The sequence below is a fragment of the Blennius ocellaris genome, assembly GCF_963422515.1.
Source record: "Blennius ocellaris genome assembly, chromosome: 13".
Classification (NCBI taxonomy): domain Eukaryota; kingdom Metazoa; phylum Chordata; class Actinopteri; order Blenniiformes; family Blenniidae; genus Blennius; species Blennius ocellaris.
In genome coordinates, this window is record NC_137662.1 from 22,778,446 (window position 1) to 22,798,243 (window position 19,798).

At 46.0% G+C, this 19,798-nt stretch overlaps 2 protein-coding genes across 2 annotated transcripts in view; both read right to left on the minus strand.

The window, feature by feature from the left end:
* ttc27 (tetratricopeptide repeat domain 27) overlaps window positions 1-13,134 on the minus strand; it is a 65,040-nt gene extending 51,906 nt beyond the window's left edge. The window contains exons 1-4 of the mRNA XM_080507489.1: window positions 12,900-13,134; window positions 5,352-5,535; window positions 4,118-4,241; window positions 881-1,021 (exon numbers count right to left, since the gene is read on the minus strand). Of these exons, the coding sequence (XP_080363615.1) occupies window positions 881-1,021; window positions 4,118-4,241; window positions 5,352-5,535; window positions 12,900-12,990 (540 nt within the window). The 5' untranslated portion in view covers window positions 12,991-13,134. The remainder of the gene's footprint in view (window positions 1-880; window positions 1,022-4,117; window positions 4,242-5,351; window positions 5,536-12,899) is intronic.
* Window positions 13,135-14,647: 1,513 nt separating this feature from the next.
* Window positions 14,648-19,798, minus strand: part of birc6 (baculoviral IAP repeat containing 6) — an 88,345-nt gene continuing 83,194 nt past the window's right edge. The window contains 2 exon segments of the mRNA XM_080507482.1: window positions 14,648-15,428; window positions 15,531-15,665. Coding sequence (XP_080363608.1) covers window positions 15,249-15,428; window positions 15,531-15,665 — 315 coding nt within the window. The 3' untranslated portion in view covers window positions 14,648-15,248.

The following is a 19,798-nucleotide window of genomic DNA, read 5'->3' on the forward strand; positions in this document are numbered from 1 at the left end:
GCTTTTCTGCTTACAACAATAAAAGAATGTGTTCAGGCCGTTATTAAGCAAGAATTCGGTCGTTTCTCATCTCTGTTGGATTAAATTCAGTAGAAATCAATAATCCATGTGTTACATTGGAGAAAATGCTGCTATGAACCATCCGACTGAACTTGAGCAATAAGAAAACGTCTGCTATTGGGTTTCAAAATGCTAAATATTAAAAATCTGAGGTGGCAGGTTTCAATCAGACGATCAACTTTTGTTTTGTTTTTTTAATTTTGAGGAGATCTGATCACGTGGAGCGGTGAAGAACTCCAACCAGACCTGGTTACAAAGAGGAGCGTCTCACAATTCTTCACTTCATTTAGAAAAAGTAGATATGAACTGAAAGGAACTGAGGTTTTTTACACAACCCAGGTTTCAATCGGCCGTTATGGAAAAATGCATCTCAATGGAAGGAGTCAGTCTGTGGAACAGTCTTGATTGTAAAACTAAAACTTCTAAATTTAAGAAACTTGTTCAATTGTCAATGTTACAGAAATACGACACTGCGGAGGAGCTGATCAACCTTATTTATGTATTTTGTGTTTGATGTTTTGGAAAAAGACACTGCATGTGAATGAACTGGAACTGTAAAGGATTTTGTGTTGATAAGGGGCAGACATTAGAAGTTTGACTTCTTTCTGCTCCTTTTCATTCATATGAAATGCTGTTGTTGCATTGTTTTAAATGAATGAAATGAAATTAATTTTAGGCGTCTGTTTATACGACACCGGCGCTCAGAGTGACTGAAAATGCGACTTTTTGAAAACAACACCTCGTGTCAATGGGGGTTTTTTTTTTAACAGTAAACTGTGTGTGAGTTTTGGCGGCAGCGACAGAGAGGCAGGCTTTTCACCTGGAGGCCGTCCATCTTGGAGGAGCACTTGGTGAGGATGACCCTGGACAGCAGGAGGAGGAACGGATCGGCCACCAGGCTGTAGACGGACTCGCCGTCCAGGAGCAAGCTGGCGTGGATGGCTTCATTCAGGCTGGAGGGCTGCGCATCAAAAAACAACAAGAAAACAACTGATTTACGGATCATTATAAAACAAAAAACAAAAAAAAAGATATTCCGATAGATCTAATTGACATTCATACAATGAGAAGAACCTGAAATCAGCAAAAGTATCTGCATTTTATATAAAGTTAGAGATTTGTTTGATTGTAGCCTGTTGAATCTGCTTTATTCCTCAATGATTCTTCTATATTTCAGTTATTGTGCTGAAGTCTGGGGTAATACTTCTACCAGCACCACTAAGCCCTTAGTCCTGTTGCAAAAAAGAGCAATTAGAGTCATCAGTAGGGAAGGTTATAGAGAACACACCAATCCTTTATTTATTGAAAATAAACTTCTTACAGTTAAGGATCTTGTCGACTTAAAAATTTTGATTATTATGTGGAAAGCAAAACCCCCCAAAAAATTGCCAAACGATGTTCAAAGTAATTTTGTTGCACCGTTTGCCAGAGGAGAAAATATAATTTTCAGAACGTCGTTGAAACAGAAACGTCCGTCTGTTTATGGAGTAAAACTGTGGAACTCTTTAAGTGTGGAATTTAAATGTTGTTCAAGTGTTCACAAATTTAAGAAAATGTACAAAGAGAAAATTCTGAGCGACTATGAAAAAAAATTGAAAATAGTTGACTGTAATTGTAGAACTGAAAGACAAAAGACTGTTTTTATTATGTTTTGTGACGTGGTGAGGAATGGATGGAATGATGGGGAATCCAATTGATTTGATTTTGTTGAAAAGTTGCTAAAAGGAACAGAAAACACAAGATTAATCTTCTCTCTGTTCCTTTTTGTTCATGTATGGATGACAAATATATATATATATATATATTGTGGCAGGACGAAGGATGAGGCAGAGCTGAATCTTGGAACGCGTCTTTATTTCATAACTCACAGAACTCGACTGGAACAGCCCACAACAGCCCGGGCGCGGGAGAACCCAAACCCCACCCCCTTACCCATAATCCTCTGGGTGAGAGGCCTGGATCCTAGCAACCGCCACAATATATATATATATTGTGAAAAGGCATGACATAACATGAACAAATAAATAAAATAAAATAAATAAACCTTTGCAGACTGAAAGAATCTTTACTTTTTCCCAACGTCCCACGGAAAGTTTCCGGAAATTTTCCGCCCCCATTTTTTTGCAACCCCTCTAGTTGTCGTTAATGCAAAAAAATTTAAAAAGTTGCACTTTCCTTCCATCGTGGCGTCTGGAGATGAATTAACTGCACATGACAGTGGCTGTCCTCCATTTCACCTGTGCTGTCAGCCCCGTATGGACGAGCCGCTTTGGAGCTCGGGCTGCTGGGCGTGACGGCGCAGATAAATCACAGACGCCAGAGGAATTACTTGGATAAAAGAAACGACTCTCTCTCTCTCTCTCTCTCTCTCTCGGTGTAATGGCAGGGAGACGGCGCACGATTGTGCTCGCAGTGCCAAGAAGAAGCAATTTCCTCAACCCGCCGTAATTAGGACCCCGGAGAGGCTCGGTTACGGCGGCGCTCCTCCTGCTCGCCTCACACCGGTGGGAAAAATGGATCCGCGAAAAAAATAAAAAAAACACACCACACAGTACAGAATCAATGCAACGTTTCATTATCGCTTCAAAATATTTATCAACGAGCAGCGTTTCTGTGTAGAATTAGGTTGGTCGCCAATCGTAGGCGCTTTGTTTTTCACATTTACCACCATGAATGGATGAAAAGCTGCACGCGTATGGCAACAACGCACCAAGTACAAGAAACTTCTCAAACTTCTGGGGTCTGTAGTCCTGGTAGGATGACGAACTGGTGGGTGTAAATCTAAAAGTCTTCATTTGTTTCAATTGTGCTCTGATCAAAATAGCGTTCTTGGCGTTTGGGATCCATCTCGCCGTGAGGGGACCAACAAACGGCGTTTGATCTCTTCTGTTAAGCCGCCTCACGCCAAGACAGCAAAGTGAAAACTGCTTCGCCAAACTGAAACGCCGTTTAAGACGACTATTGGGCTGCGTCTCAATTCTCCCCCTCAGCCCTTCATCTTACCCCTCCCCCTTTGAAATGCGCGTTCACGAGTCTGAGGGGTGTCCCATCTCACTACTGTGCAGAGGCGGAGGGGTGAGGGGAAGGGCTGTTCACCCCTCTAAACGGAGCGTTTCCAGATGCACACTTTAAACAGAGGGGTAGAAGGACTCGCATTTCACATCTATACGCTTCTAAAGTTATATAAACCTGTTGTGTTTTATACTAGTAAGAACGGCAGTGGCGCTGCCGTCTGTAGCTTCCGTGTGTATTTGTTTGGTAGAGACCGTGTCTATAACATTTTATTATTACACTGTAGAGTTCCAAAGTCTTCTAATATGGGTGTTTTGAAAACAGGGACAAACAAGGAAGAACCTTCGCTTTTTTTTTTTTTAAACCATCTGTTCAAAAATAAATCCCCTAAATGCTGAGTTTACTTCCACTGGCGCCACGAGTTGTGATCATCCTCGTCAAACCGACAGGAAAAGGAGGCAGGTTTTATCTTGACGGACAGAAGATGGTTTAGTCTCGGCGCCTCAAAGTCATTTGGTTTCGTCAGGCGTCATCGGTTTCATTGTTGACGATGGCGAAAACAAACACAAACACACAAACTGAATTTTTCTCACTGCTTCGATAGCGGTGGGTCTCCAGGACCGACGACCAAAACAAGAAAGCATTAAGGTTCTGCAGCACAAACTTTCACCAACAGAGTCTGACACTCTTAGAGATCCGGCCTAAAAATTGAACTGTTGTGGTTCTGTACTTGCTTTTCCTTTTTTTTTTTTTTTTTTTAAAGAAGGCGAGAACTTGAAAACATTAAATCGGTGCCTCGATCCAATGACTGATTCACTTAACGGGTCGAGTTGAAGTGGGAGGAAGATGCTCTAAAAGTGGGATGATGGAGCTTCTGAATGTCAACGAGAAAAAAAAAACAAAACAAAAAGACCAGTGAAGCAGCTGGTCGGAGTACCACCGCACAAAAATCTAGTTTTTCTTGATATTAGTGACCAAGTGGCTGCTGTGATGGAGGACGGAGGAGGACGGAGGAGGTGGAAGGGTGGAGGAGACGGCGTCGTACCTGAGAGGACCACAGGGCGGTGGGCAGCCGGTCGCAGAGGTCGAGGCGGATGGGCGGCCCGGTCCAGTTGTTCTGAGCAAACAGGTGGAGGCACGACGCTGCCAAGGCCATCACTGCCAGCTGCCTACAAACACACACACACACACACACACACACACACACACACACACACACACACACACACACACACACACACACACACACACACACACACACACACACACACACACACACACACACACACACACACACACACACACACACACACAAACACAAACACACACTTTTAAAGTTTTCTCCGCTCGCAGAGGAAGGCGTCTCCCGTCCAACATCCGTGGGTCTAAAAACAGACTCCGGTCCCGACGCTCTCCTGCTTCTCCATTAGGGACGGAGCAGGTGATGGAGGAGAGGGAGGGAAGGAGCTCACGGTAATGACGGGACGGGAGGAGGAATGTGTGCTGCATTCATCTGCCCAAAGACACTCGTCCCCTGAGAGACGGCGCTGAAATGTTGAGCTGTTATTAAAAATTAATAATTCATGACACACACTCTGCACAATAACAACCTCCAAACATACAACCTCAGTCTTATTCCAACAATGGAATTAGAGCTCAACTTAATATTCTAACAATGGAATTAGAGCTCAATTTAACATTCCAAAAGTGGAAGTAGAGCTCAACTTAATATTCCAACAATGGAATTAGAGCTCAATTTAATATTCCAACAGTGGAATTAGAGCTCAACTTAATATTCCAACAGGGGAATTAGAGCTCAATTTAATATCATTCTAACAGTGGAATTAGAGCTCAATTTAATATCATTCTAACAGTGGAATTAGAGCTCAACTTAATATTCCAACAATGGAATTAGAGCTCAACTTAATATTCCAACAGGGGAATTAGAGCTCAACTTAATATTCCAACAATGGAATTAGAGCTCAACTTAATATTCCAACAATGGAATTAGAGCTCAACTTAATATTCTAACAATGGAATTAGAGCTCAACTTAATATCATTCTAACAATGGAATTAGAGCTCAACTTAATATCATTCTAACAATGGAATTAGAGCTCAATTTAATATCGTTCACATAACACACATATTTAACTCTTAAAATTAAAGAATTCCCCTCCTGGGATTAATAAAGTATTTATTCTCCATCTATTATGAAGGTTCTGTAGCGACATTGACGCCTCAGTAACACGCCGCCGCCGCCGTCATGAGGCTGAAGTACCTGTTGGCCTGGTCGTCACTGGCGCCGCCGTCCAGGTACTGCAGGACCCGTCTCTCCAGGTAGGCCTCGATGTCCTCGCCCTCGCTGCAGGTGGCGTCTCCGGTGAGCAGCGCCACCACCTGGGGGCTCCGCAGCACCGCCTCGAAGTTCCCTCCCATCAGGTGCTCCAGCAGGGAGCCCACCTCTGGAAACAACCAGCATCAGAACCGGTTTTCTTATTTACCTTTATTTATTATGGATTATTATTATTATTGTTGATTTCACCGTTTCATGTTCGACATCGGCAATTTTTTGGTAAATTTCGGTATCAGTAAATTTTTCGGTTTATTGCCCCGGCCGAGTTCATCACCACAATGAGCTACAAACAAAAATCTGCTTCAAACTTCTTGAAACTTTAAAGGCTTCGGTAAGATAACCCCAAGGACGACAATATTATGCGCTAACCCCAATGATGACAATGCTACACGCTAACCCCCAACGACGACAATGCTACGCGCTAACCCCCAACGACGACAATGCTACGCGCTAACCCCCAACGACGACAATGCTACGCGCTAACCCCCAACGACGACAATGCTACGCGCTAACCCCCAACGACGACAATGCTACGCGCTAACCCCCAACGACAACAATGATACGCGCTAACCCCCAACGACGACAATGCTACGCGCTAACCCCGACGACGACAATGCTACGCGCCAAACCCAACGACAATGCTACGCGCCAAACCCAACGACAATGCTACGCGCTAACCCCGACGACGACAATGCTACGCGCCAAACCCAACGACGACAATATTATGCGCTAACGCCAACGACGACAATGCTACACGCTAACCCCAACGACGACAATATTATGCGCTAACGCCAACGACGACAATGCTACGTGCTAACCTCCAGTGTGGCGCAGAGAGCCAAGAGCCTCGGAGGTTAAAATCTGATAGAATCCTCCGAGATTGATATTGAAACCTTTCAGATGGCTCTTACTGCACACAGCCTGTTTCAGTGACGAGGTTTAAACACTGGACTATAAATTGTGCTAAATTCAGACGGGCCTCTGTGCGTCTCTTCAGACAGCTTTATTAAAAAAAAATTACAAATAAAAATATCCCAATGACAGAGACAGTGGATCATTTGTAAAGAATGTCCCTTGCTGGCAGTATAGCAGTGCATCGTAAGACATTGCACTAGCAAAAAAAAAAAAAAAAAAGAAAACCTGTACTTGACACACATGAATCAGTAGATTCAGCAGTTTGAAAACATGCAAGGTCGTCACGTTTCTCTACAAACGAGGGAATAAGAATCATTGTGTAAAACTGGCTCTTCTGCAGTGAGCCTCGTCGTTACAGTTACGACGAAAGATTTCACATTTCCTCGTGAAATCAAAGCCGCTGTAGCAGAACGTTGCGTCGGAGCAGCGATCCTGCCCGAGTGGACGAACCGACGCCGTTTTTAATCATCGGCGTAGCGAGAACTGCTGCGTTGATGTATTCGTCTAATTTCCCCTGCAGCCTCCCGACACAAATTGGTAGCACCAGGCTCCGCCTCAGGGTTGCAGCCAACTTGACAACCCCCCCCCCCCCCCCTCATTTGTTTGATATTGTTTGCTAGTAATTTTTAATCTCCCTCCGTAGCCTCATTAAGTCAATGAGCATATCGAAGCGTTCCCCACAGAGCGCCATGCGGCGGCGCAGAGAAACGCTCAGCGGGCGGGACGTGAGGAGGGCCGGCTGAAACTGAAATGATGAGAAATGTTGATTTATGGGAGGCCGGAGTGCAGCTCGCGGGGGCCGCGGCGCACCGAAACCCAAATCCCTCCGTCGCCGGAGTAGCCTCGTCTCCACAAGCTTTGCTTTTTATTTGAGGAGGGAGAGCGGCTCGGCTCATTAGCGCCGATTGCTCCCGAGTTCCCTCGAGTGGAGGAGGTGGGGGGGGGAAGGGAAGCGAGAGGGTGTTCAGAGCACAACATAACAGAGCCTGGGAAGGGTACAAAATAAAAGCACAAATAAGACGAATCCGTCACCGTCCGTGTTGAAAGAATTTCTGGTTACAACCAAAGAGCATGATCTGAATACTAAAAATAACATCCAGTCTGCTTTTCTGTCATTCAGAATATTTCAGACATTTAGCTCCAAAACACCATGTCGGAGCGACAAACGTTCATTTTTCCTCTGCAGTTTTTTGTTTTTAAAGTTAAATTTTTTTATTGGGAACAGATAATACAGATATAACAGCTTACATTCCCATGTTTATAAATATGCATTACAGCATAAACTACAAAACAACATATGCATATATAGTTGTACAAAGACAAAGTAGATGAACAGAAAATAAATATTGTTGCATATCTTCATTGTTTTAGGGATACGTTAGTGAGTCACATCTTAAAACGAGTTATGTTGTTGACATAAACATGTTCCAATCTTACAGCATGTGTAAGTTTTTTCCATTGTGTGTGTGTGTGTGTATATATATATATATATATCTTGAAGAATACAAATCCAGTCATCATTAGTCAGAATATTGTCACACAGCCATTTTCTCGTAATTGTTTTCTTTGCAGCCGCCAGTGGAACATTATACAGATATTTATTCACATTTCCTATCATCTGAACTGTCTCTTCCCTAAATATAAAGTCAAAAAGTCATGTGACATGGTCACACCAATAACTTTTACCGAGCTGGGTCCAGAAAGGAGTAATTTTTGGACGGTCCCAGAAAATGTGGTGGTGCCCCGCTTTCTCTGATCCACACTTCCTCCAGCAGGAGGCGTCTCCCCCTGAAGAGGCCCCTTGTGAGGGTACCTTAAAAAAAACTACACTGTTCTTCCACACAAATTCTCTCCAGGAAATGGAGAAGGTACATTTGAAATTGTTTTGCAAAATTTATCTTACAACATCATTGTGTGCAAAAGCAAAGACAGTTTTCCAGTTCAGTTTTGGGTTCGGTGGAGAGACTGAGTAGAGTTTGCATGTTCTCCCTGTGAATGTTTGGCTTTTCTCTCGTTTCCTCAAACCGCCAAAAGAAAGCAGTGGTTCAGGGTGAATTGGTGACATTAAACTGGATCCACTCAACATTTGCCGGCTGAGATCCAAGATGAATCAAGCATTATGATTTAATCTAACTTTTCACACTTACACCGATATTATTTTAAAGAATTGCACCATAAAAGCAGGGAGAAGTAAAACCGGATACTCAGGAAGCCCATAAATTACGAGTGAGATTGAAATCAATCCGACTTGGTGTAAAGAGTCTCTCCGGGGCTTCGGTTTCATTTCCGATAAGCAGCACATTCACATCCGAACGGTAAGAAAACTAAATGGAGTTCATTTTAATAGAGCTTCTCCACTGAACTAACAGCTGCTCACACTCTTTACAATGCCAGTCACATTCTCACTCAAATGGCAGCGGCTGTCCTCACTCAAGGACACTTTGACAGGTGGACAGATGGGGGTGGGAATCGAACCGGCAACCTTTTCTGGTCGAGGGAAAAAGGTCCTCATCAAAGCTGAGTTGGAGCGAACGCTGAATAAAACGACCAGATCGATACGCAGGTTCGTGTGCATCAGGGGAAACCCGTCCCATGCAGTCAGTAGAGATATCCCATAATGCTTTGCGACATCATCACATGATAGTCTGACTCGTCTCACTTGGAAGTACATTTAGTTTTGAACTACCGAGTCAAAAATAATCTGATACCAATGGATGTTTTACGTGAAACATTTTCATTCATTCCATACCAGGAACTCAATAAATACAAATACTTGTGATATTGATGCATAGACGTGATGTATATGATCTTCTACTGCAGTCTAGCAGGTCACCTGGGAAAAAAAAAAAATCCTAATCATGACTATTCCGGGCAATATTGAAATCACAATTATGTCTTTGAATTTGGAACAGAATTTATTGAATTTAAAAAAAAAACAAAAAAACAAAAAAAACAAACTCCTGTTAAATATATAAAAATATCTTGTAATGTACTAGTAAAAAAAAAAAAAAACTGTTGTACTGCACTCAATCTTTTGAAAACAAGAAATAAATAACTTTAGATACAAAGAAAAAAAAAAAGAAAAACATAAGCGCTTTAACGCTAGTAGCCGCCGTTAGCATTACTTAGCTTTAAAATGACACGTAACCTAAACCGCTGGTGTAACACGCCGTTATCATCATCATCAATTTATATTAGTTTACGGCAGGCATGTCAACGGCGACGCAAGAATCCATACGTTCATAGCTTTTTTGGGGGGGAAATTTTAAAGTAGCGACTTACCGCTAGGTAGCTCCCGCCGGCGCGTCCGGGTTTAAGTGTGTCGTCATTTCCTGTCCGACGGCGGAGGCTCCACCGGGGAACGCACCACATAATCGTAATTAAAAATCCGATTAACTGATCAGTCACATGATCCCTCAACTTGCAGTGGCGTAGTGTTGTGACGGGGGATCATCATCTGGGCTGCTGATCTAATGAAACCCAGGGATTGTTGCCATAATGGCCCATTGAGGCAGGAGGGAGAGAATGAAAAGACGAGGAAGACTTTGACTTTATGATGGGAGGGGGGGGGGGGGGGGGGGTGAAAGAAGCCCGAGGTCTGGCCACATATTTAATGACATTTCAGTGACTCTCCAGGTCTGCCAATGAAATGGCAGCGATTATGGAAAACAAGGCCGAGCCGCTCAGATTAGTCCATAATTCATAAAGGTTCGGGCAATGAGCTGCAGTCAATAAGGCAACGGGGACTAGAATTTGCAAAGAAGCGCACGGGAGTGAGCAGCTATACCGACATATAGATCTGAGATTGAACGAGCAAGAATGGCTCACGCACGTCTTCACACCATCTTCAAGGGCTCTACTGTTGATTTATGAGCTTTATGAGGCTGGCGCTGTTTTATTCTACCGAGTTTAACATCTAAAAAAAAACCATGCAGTTCTGCTGGAATACAATGCGGATAATTGGGGATTTATTTATTTTTTTTACGTTTTCTGGTGTTCTGCCTTAAGGAGTTCTAAACTATTCAGCTGAGTTGAGTTTGAGTGGTGCAGCAGGACAATGACCTGAAGCCACTGGTGGAACTAAAACGGCCGGAAAAAGCACAAAACCCACATGTTTGGACGAGACACTCAAGAGTCCAGACCTGAAGAGAGCGATCGTTCCCAAATATTCTCACTATAGAAATGAGCTGAAGCTTTTTTTTGGTCAAAAACTCAGACTCATCGGCGTCGAATTGGAGTTTTTGCTGAAAGTTATCACTGTCAAAAAGATTCAAACAGTTGACGAATCCAAGCGTTTACTCACTCCCCTCCCCCAAGTCATTAAATGTTCAAATTGTTTTGCATTAGATGGATAACCTTGTGTTTTTCTACACTTTTTACTGTCCCAATAGCATCAATTACATGATTTCGAAAAGTGGAAGACCAGATCCGCCTCCTCTATCTTCACTTTGGTAGCCATTGTTCGCTTCCTGCTCGTTTTTTTTTTTTCCGGCAGGGTGTTCAGGGCAAACTGATAATTTACTGAGAACCAATAAGCTACAGAGCTATTAGCATTGCTTCCAACCAAACGCCAAGAAATGAATATTTTGTAAAAGCGACACCATTAATCATTGGAATAGAGCTCCATAGACCCCGACAGTAGAGGTTAATGAGCACCGGGTATCACTCAGACCGGTGCCAACGGTCCCCGTCTCATTTAAAAAAACAAAACAAAACAGCCTTGTTTCATTGCAAACACACACAAAAAAAACAAAAAACAAAAGAGCAGCAGACTCCAGCGGGATCAGGACGACAACGAGTCCGGGAAAAAAAAAACTGCCACGTTTCACCGATTTCCGTGGTTCAATCTGGACAAAGAGACACGACAAACATCAACCCTGTGAAGATCCTAGTTCAGGGGTCGGCAACCAAGTGGGGTAAAATTTAGGCGGGTCGTGAACGACGCAGCGATGTAACGTCATTACGCAACAATAATGGCAGTGGTGGAGCGCCGACAATTCCAGGAGGTTCATTACAGACTTGTTGAGAGTGACGGCAAATTATAGTGAACTACACAACAACTACAGGACATTGAACGCCACACCACTCACACTCATGGTTCTAACAATCCCAGATCTCCCACATTTATCTTCCATTTTAATAATGTGTCGCAATAAAGGAGCTGAGAGCTGCAATGCATCATGGGAGTTTCTGTTTGTCGTGTTTTAAATGTAATTATTGGGGGTTATATTAGGTTTGTAGTGTCGGTAATAATTGTGTTTTTGTTGCTTAGTTCATGTAGTTTAGTTTATCAGTTGTAAGTTGTCAACCAGCAGTGAAGGAGGTTTGGTGTGTCGTGTCGTCCTGGCATGGTCTTCCTGTGGGACTGTCAAAATAAAATGTGTGCGGCTCTCTGGGTGTTGTGTTCAGTTGAAACGGGACCAAATGGCTCTTTGAGCATTAAAGGTTGCCGACCCCTGTCCGAGAGTCACCGCCTGCCAATCGAAATGAGTCGTCGCCATGACGAGGGCATGGTGGAGGCAGCATCATGACCCGTGGCTGCACTTTCAAACAACATGAAGGTAAATTATGAAAAGAAAGGGTGACGTTGGGGCGTCTGATCGGCTGACGATTCCCCGCTAACTTTTCATATTCGTTGTCTTTTCCTTTGCGTGGCGGGTGTTGTCGTTCTGCAGACCTGTCTTAAATATGACAATGCCACTTTTACTCTCATAATGTAAAGTAGAAAACATCCACCAGGAGCACAAGGTGCTCCACTAAAGTCCAGGTAACCCAGTGGTCGTCATGACGACTTACGTCAAAACATTCTCTGACTGCTGTCAATTTATATTCCGGATTCATGAAGAAACTCGACGTTACCAAATGTGACCAGTTGGACAATGGTTGACTCGGAATCCGCCGCGATGAGACAAATGGAGGTGACAAGTCAGAGCAGACTGACAGTTTTGGCAGATGTGCGCGCGCGGCGAGACGCTGTTTCAGGTGTTACCGAAGGATGACGTCACGCCGGACTCCACTCATAAATTCCGCCCGAATCGGTTTGTTCGTTTCTCACGTTTCTCAACCTAAACAACATTTCCCACTCGGACTTGCTGGCAGTCATAAGTAAGAGAAGCTCCCGGTGGAATCCGCCAGGATGCCACTCGAAGAGGAGCGATGGAAAACGGAGCCGACCGCAGCTAGCGTTAGCTACCGATCCTCAGAAAACTTCACATTTCACCTCAACTCAAAGAAATATAGGAGTGAAATATACGCCGATTAATAAATCCACTCTCTCCATCCCCGATAATCAGCTTAGACAATTGAAACAGATAAATCCTGCTGCAAACGGGTTAAATCAGCTAAAATTAGCCAATAATTACATGAAGTCTGGCATGACGTCCGCACGCGACGGTCTCCGCTCGTCCCGTCACACAGCGCGGTTAGCAGCTCGTGAATCTCCAGGAATTCGTTGTAATTGAATAACAAATGAAGACTAACTGTGCTAATAGAGCCGCTATGTCGGTTGTCCCCGGTGACGTGTTACCGGGTTGAAAGCCAGAAATCCCGCAGCCTCACCTGGAGTCCCGGAGACCCGCTGCTTCCATCCCGCCGCCTCGCTGTCCGTCAGAAAGCCCCGGAGCACCGGGAGCTCCACGTCCAGCGGCATGACTGTCGTGACGCGGAGGGTGAACGGTTCCGTCAGTGTCCGGTCGGGGTCCTGGAGAGTCGCCGGGTGGTTTGTTGAAGCCGGTCCGGGTTCGTGTCGCGCTCACGGAGAGTTTATTTCCACATGTGTCGCAAGTGGCTTCAGTGAGCCGCCATGACAGAGGCGCGGTGCATTGTGGGGGAAAATTGATGGAGGCTTGCACGCGCACACAAATGAAAACACCCCCTGCACTTTAATATAATGAAGAATTTCCATGTTAAAGCTCACAGACAGGCAGTAATTATGTACTGACAATACAGCATGATGTCACAACATAAATATTTCACTGTACAGTTTGTTTTCTGAAGCTTGTATCTGATTAAAGCTGTAAGAAACAAACTTGTGTAAAATTTTCTGCAAACAAAATTCGAATAGTGCACGTTCACTTCAGTCTGTCTGTTCTTAAGAGTACTTTGTGTTTCATATGGAATCTATCAGGTTTATGTGAGTGTGAGTTACATAAAGTAAAATATATTGTTTAGTATGATCCACAGTATTGTGTCGTGCAGTGATTCTGCACTGCACATAATTTGTGTAACTGCAACATTCAGCTGGTAAGATTAAAACGGTGCAGCTCAAAAGATGTGTCAAGAGTCGTGGGGTAAAATGTGCCACTTTTGACTAATGTTGTCCTGGAAGTGAGGAAACATGACTGCTATAGAATGAAAGACATATCAGTGGTTCTGCTACCAAATGAAACACGGCACATCTTTGACAAAGCTCAAAATGACTTGTCACACAAAAAAAAGTAATCCTGTGGCTCAACGGGTGACGGGCAAACTGACCATCGGAGTTTAAAACCAACCACCAATTGGGTTAAAAAACAAGTATTCAAAAGAACTCAATATTTCACCTATAAATATAAACTGTTGCTCCCTCCTCCAGTTCCTCCAGGCTTCTGAGGTTGACGTAGCATCTTCTTATCCATCTTATCCTTTTCCTCGAATGCAAAGGAAGGTTGAAACCATCATGTCGGTCTGCCAGCTCCTCCTCCACCTCCTCTGCTTCGTTCCACCCTGGTTTTACCTCCTTCAAAGTTGACCCGTCGATAACGACGACGCGACGGGGTTCTCCACCCTCGACATCACTGGCTGTTCCAACCTTCTCGGCACGATCCTTTTTCCAACAACGTTTAACGTGACAAATACCAAAGCAGTCGAGTATACTCAACTGAAACACCGTTTATTACACCACCTTACATGGCGTTTCTTTGGATGGATGGTGTTCCAGCCTGACTGCCTCCAGGTACCGGGAGAAGATCCTCACACCCGGTATTTATATTTTAGAATTTACGGTGAATCCCAAACATTTACTGAATTCACAAAACATGCCACGTGGAGAATTACGGGACGTCCTGTCATCAGTGGACACATTTCCCTCTAAATCAAATCCAGTTGAGACGCTTCAGTCAAAGCTTGTCTGACGTGAAGTTTGAAGTAAAAAAAACAAAAACAAAAACCCACTGATCTCAAGATGATCAACTTGGCAAATGTACAAGAGACACACACACACACACACACACACACACACACACACACACACACACACACACACACACACACACACACACACACACACACACACACACACACACACACAGAGGGTGACACGGTTTGATCCAGGTGGTGCTTTTAATTTGGAGCCTGTAAAAGGAAACATAGCATTAAGAACCTTTATTCAAGTGGATAATATGATTCTCGAGATTCAGACGAAGCAACGGGCGACCAGAGGGGCTTTTTTTTCTTCCTTCTTTTAAACGTCATCTCAGATTCTGTTACCTGTGTGTGTGTGCGTGTGTGCATATGTGTGTGTGTTTTTTTTTAAATATTATCCTTAAAGAATGACCAATATAGCCTTGGTTACATCTGTCCAAAAGGAAGGAAAGGAAAAGAAATTAACATTCAGTAAACATTCGTCTCTAAAGGTAGTTTCCCTTATATAATCTGTAATTTCCTCTGCCTTTATGTATACATAAACAAGTTTAATAACATACCAATCAGTGGTTATTTCACAATTGGAAAAAAGCACAAAATGTTTACACTCTTTTACAGGTAAATAAAAGTTTGTCTTCTCAGTAAGGGCGTAGCGTCGTTCAGAGTTTGTCTCGTGCGTCCTCCGTCTCCGCTATTAGATCTTTACATACAAGTATTGACAAGGCGGCCATCCAGTCTCTCCGGGGGGGACCCCGGGGGAGGGGGGGGGCGGGGGAGGGGGGGTGTTCATAGCTGGCCGTCGCTGCAGTGGGCGTCCTGGCTGCCGCCGGGCTTCTCGCCGTCCTGGACCGGCAGCTCTTTGAGGAGGAGCGCGGCGCTCTTCTCCGAGAACTCGTCTCCGTCGGGCTCCAGACCGTCGGGACAGGGAAGCTTCAGGAGCTCCTCCCTCAGCTGGGCGGTGTGTCTCTGCCGGACACACACACACATATCAGAACACACACACACACACACACACACACACGCCAGAGGGTTTGGACGTTGGGTGGACTGAAGTCTCGCCGCCGTTACCTTGAGCGCAGCGGCGTGGTGCGACATGGTGCGGCCGACCCGCTTGTCGCTGCTGTACTGCTGGATGTCGGCGATCCAGTCCTCGCACTGAGACATGATCTCCACTCTCTTCAAGTAGAAGTGCTTGTGGATCACCTGCAAACAAACAAACAAACAAATAAACAAACAAACAAAATCATGCTTCCGGACCAAGCGACTGTTATTACAGTTTCCCCGTCAGGCTGCGGGAGTCGGTTCTTCTCAGCTCCAGTTGAAGTTTTGATCATGTGCAGCAGAGTCCAGAGTCTTTACACACAGAGAGTGTGTGTGTGTGTGTGTGTGTGTGTGTGTGCGTGCGTGCGTGCGTGCGTGCGTGCGTGCGTGCGTGCGTGCGTGCGTGCGTGCGTGCGTGTGTAGTGTCAATCATCTACATTCGAATCCCTGTGCTCCACTTCCTAGCAACAGTTGCCAGGTCGGGGGCATCAGTATGCAGCGAGCGCTGTGGTGGAGAGAGGAGGGGGGGGTTGGGGTGCTGATTTGCTGTTTAGCAGAAGAAGAGAGGGAGTGCAGAGGGTTTAAGGACAGCTTTAATCTCCTACTTCCTTCCACTGCTCTCTCCATCTTCATTCCATCTCCAACCCCCCACCCTTTCCACTAAACAAGCACACCCAGCAGCGAGTGGGGGGGTGGGGGTGGGGGCGATGGTGTATCACGGTCACATGTGTGGTAAACGTGGTGAAGCAGCTGGAGAAGAAGACCAGACATGGAGGCGAGGAGCTCGTGGAGGAAGGTAGGAATGGAGCGCACGGCAACATTATGCAGGATCGTGGTCAGATATGTGGGTGGTGGAGGGGGGGTGGAGGTGGAGGTGGGGGGGGGGGGTCAGGAGAGGCTCAGGCCTGGAGCCGTTTGACTTTTGGTATTTGGACACGGCCATCGATCAGAGCGCGGAGAGAAGCTTTGTATGCAAACCAGCTCTGATCAGGACGCATACATGGGATTACAGTGGCTTGACAAATGACCTTTGAACACACACACACTACACACACTACACACACACAGGTACATGGAGGATGTGTGCCAGGCCGTTGTGTCCGGTGACAGATGAGCTCCTCTGATGGAACGCCAGCGACTCGGTGACCTTTGAGCAAAACGCCGTCCACTCATTATTCCACAGGCGACCGTGGGAGGAGAGGATGTGAGCGAAACGCTCCGTAACACCAGGGGGGGGGGGGGTCAAGGGCGAGACTGATTCATGCAGCCATTAAAAACGTATATTCTTGCTTTTTTTTTCTCCCTCTTCTCCGTCAGCAGCGGCTGAGAATCCTGCCCGAGCCGAGCGCCACCACCACCACCACAACAGTCGCTCTCCGCCGCCATTAGTTCAAAAACAAATCCCTCCGCCTCCTCGATCCGGCGTGCTGAAGTGCGGCGTTGGCGTGCCGGCGATACACGAGACGCTCCACCTTACAGTCATTACCGAGTCATTAAACCCGCCGTGCGCAGGCCGCGGCTCCCCGCCCTCGTGGTCGCGCTTTTTTTTTTCTTTCTTTCCTTCTTCTAAATTGATTTTGAGCATTTGCAAAGCTTTTACCTCAAACATGCACCTCCAGCGAGCGCGCTCCACATCGCTCGCACGGTGATCCATATTTTAACACGCGACCCCCCCATTGTCCTTAATTCCACCTGACAATCCGCCGCTGCATAATTCAAGCGTGCCTCTATAAATAGGACGCGGCAGCGGTGGGCTCGCAGACACACTCGTGCCAAAAAAAAATAAAGACGCCGCCTGATGTTGGATCTCGGATCTCGCACGTCGTTCCGGGGGAACGGCGGAGTCTCATCAGCGAATAGAATCACGCCGTTACTGCAGTTAGAAGAGATGACATTTGTGGACAGGTGAAGCCCGTCGCACCTACAACCAACCAGGTGTGAATGATTCTTGACGGCGGGAAGAAACACTTTATTTAGAAACACTCACAAACCTGAAGGTGACCGAAGGCCGACTTCACACAATCGTCCCGGGTGAAGACACTAAGAGCTGCACAATGAAATATCAACCTTCAGTAGATTGAATAAAAAAAAACTAATGAGACGCGGAGGAAATCAACAGATTCCAGGTTAAACCTCTCAACCTGCACGTCTCCTCACGGTGTGTTCATGTGTTCACCGGCGGACCCGGTTCATTCAAACGGGCGTGAACTGAAGAGAGGCGAGAGCTCGGCGGCAGGACGGAAGAAATAAACGCATTATTTGTTAAAGTTCTACTCCTTCGACCTCTGGAACCTCGCATTATTCAAATGAATGGCATATTGTGAAGGCATCACATATTGCAATTTACCGAATGAGAAATTCCACACGTCACGAGTCCCACTTTAAAACGCATTTACTTTCACCAAACTCAAATCGACATCGGATCAAAATGTGGCTGACAGACCTTCCGACGCGTCGCCGTTGTCGGAAAACAAAAGAAGGCCGACTGGAGCGAAACGTGGTCAGGTCAGATCAGACACCGTCTCTCGCCGCACATTTGTCGTCGAGTGATTTTAGAAGAACTTTAAGAAGCAGCCGTGTTAATATTAGCTGTAAATGTGTACAATCTCTCTCCGAGCGGATTGACGGAAACCCAAAGCCGAGAAGATCCTGATGAACCTCGTGACGCCGCATGAATTATCACGCCGTGTTTATTAGTGCGAACTGCAACAAAGCAGGGACAGTAATTAGAGAATTAGTGAGTACGAAGCAGAAACGCTGTTTATGTGGTGGAATGAGCAGACTGCGCAGACACACACACACACACACACACACACACACACACACACACACACACACACACACACACACACACACACACACACACACACACACACACACACACACACACACACACACACACACACACACACACACACATTATTGCCACAGTTTACAGCAGTCTGGAGGAAACAAGCAATTTTCACAACCAAGCAAATCAATTGTCGTAGAAAATGGAAGTGTGGCAGGGTTTTTCACGAGGCGCCACCCCCCCCCCCCCCCCCCCCCCGTCACCGCCTTCAGAAGCACGCTGTGTGTGTGATAAGGAAGCGGCGGCGCTCAAAATGAGGTCAAGATGATGGATAAACGCTCCTCGGCAGGAGACGAGGCGAGGAGAATGGCGGCGCTTGTCGCCGGGCCGAGAGCCCGCGGGTTATTCATCAATAGCAGGCCCGGCTGGAACGGCAGAGGTCTGATGTGGCGGCGCCGTACGGCGACGTCACGCAGCCACAAGGGGGCCGAGGCCAAGCGGCTGATTTGGAGGGTCGTCTTACGGGACCGGCTCTGCAAACTCCACATCGATTTCCAGTCATGACGCGAGACAGGCTGCAAACTCCTGCAGGCACAGCGCTCGGTAAGCACCGCTCAGCTCCAGACAGAAACCCGGCAGATGTGGTGCACATCAGTGTCTGGAGGAGTAAAGACGTGGTTGTGAGGCTCGCCGCCACTCTCACGTTTCCCCGTGTCCACAGAGCTGAAGAGGTTTGACGGAGTCAGCACCTTCAGACGCGAGTCAGAGTCGTGGAGGAGCTGCAGGAAACTGCTGTGTTTAACACCTGCACTGAGAAATGTTCAGCTTTCTAAGTGAAAGTGGAGGAACGAGTGTTTTTCAGGTGTTTTCCCAGTGGACGAGTCACACGATGGCGTGTGGGGTTTGGAGGAAGAATTATTAACAGCTTGGCTCGGAGTGGGAACTTCGCTCCGCTAAATACTGTGACAAGGAAACATTTTCTCTTGTTCCAGATGACCGATGAGAACGGTTCACTTCTAAAGAGGGTTTTTAACCAGCGAGTGAAATCGCTCGTACCCATTCCCAGGATCGGTGGGCAGCCACATTGAGGGGCTGCGGGGGTCAGGGGTCATGGCCAGGGGCCCCAGTGGTGACCCGTTTGCCGGAGGAAATCAAAGCTGCAAACACCCGATTCCCAAGGCCACTTCTCCAGCCTGTAGGTCAGGACCTCATTCCACACAACCACAGTGACGGTCAAACGTACTTCACTTCCTTGGAAATTTAGTTTTTGTGTTTCTCATCGACTTGAGCGCTGGAAAGACAACCAGAGACCCCCATCCAATCAGAAGTCCCGACGTGATCAATAGTTCTCGTAGTTTTCGATGTGATCAATCTGCACCATCGGGTTTGTCCGCCTCACTTCAAAGTTATCGTTGGCGGTCGAAGAGGCGTCGAGAAGGACCACGAGTCGGGATTCACATGTTGTTGTTGTGCAGGTACTCCTTAAGTATTCCAGTGTCCTCCG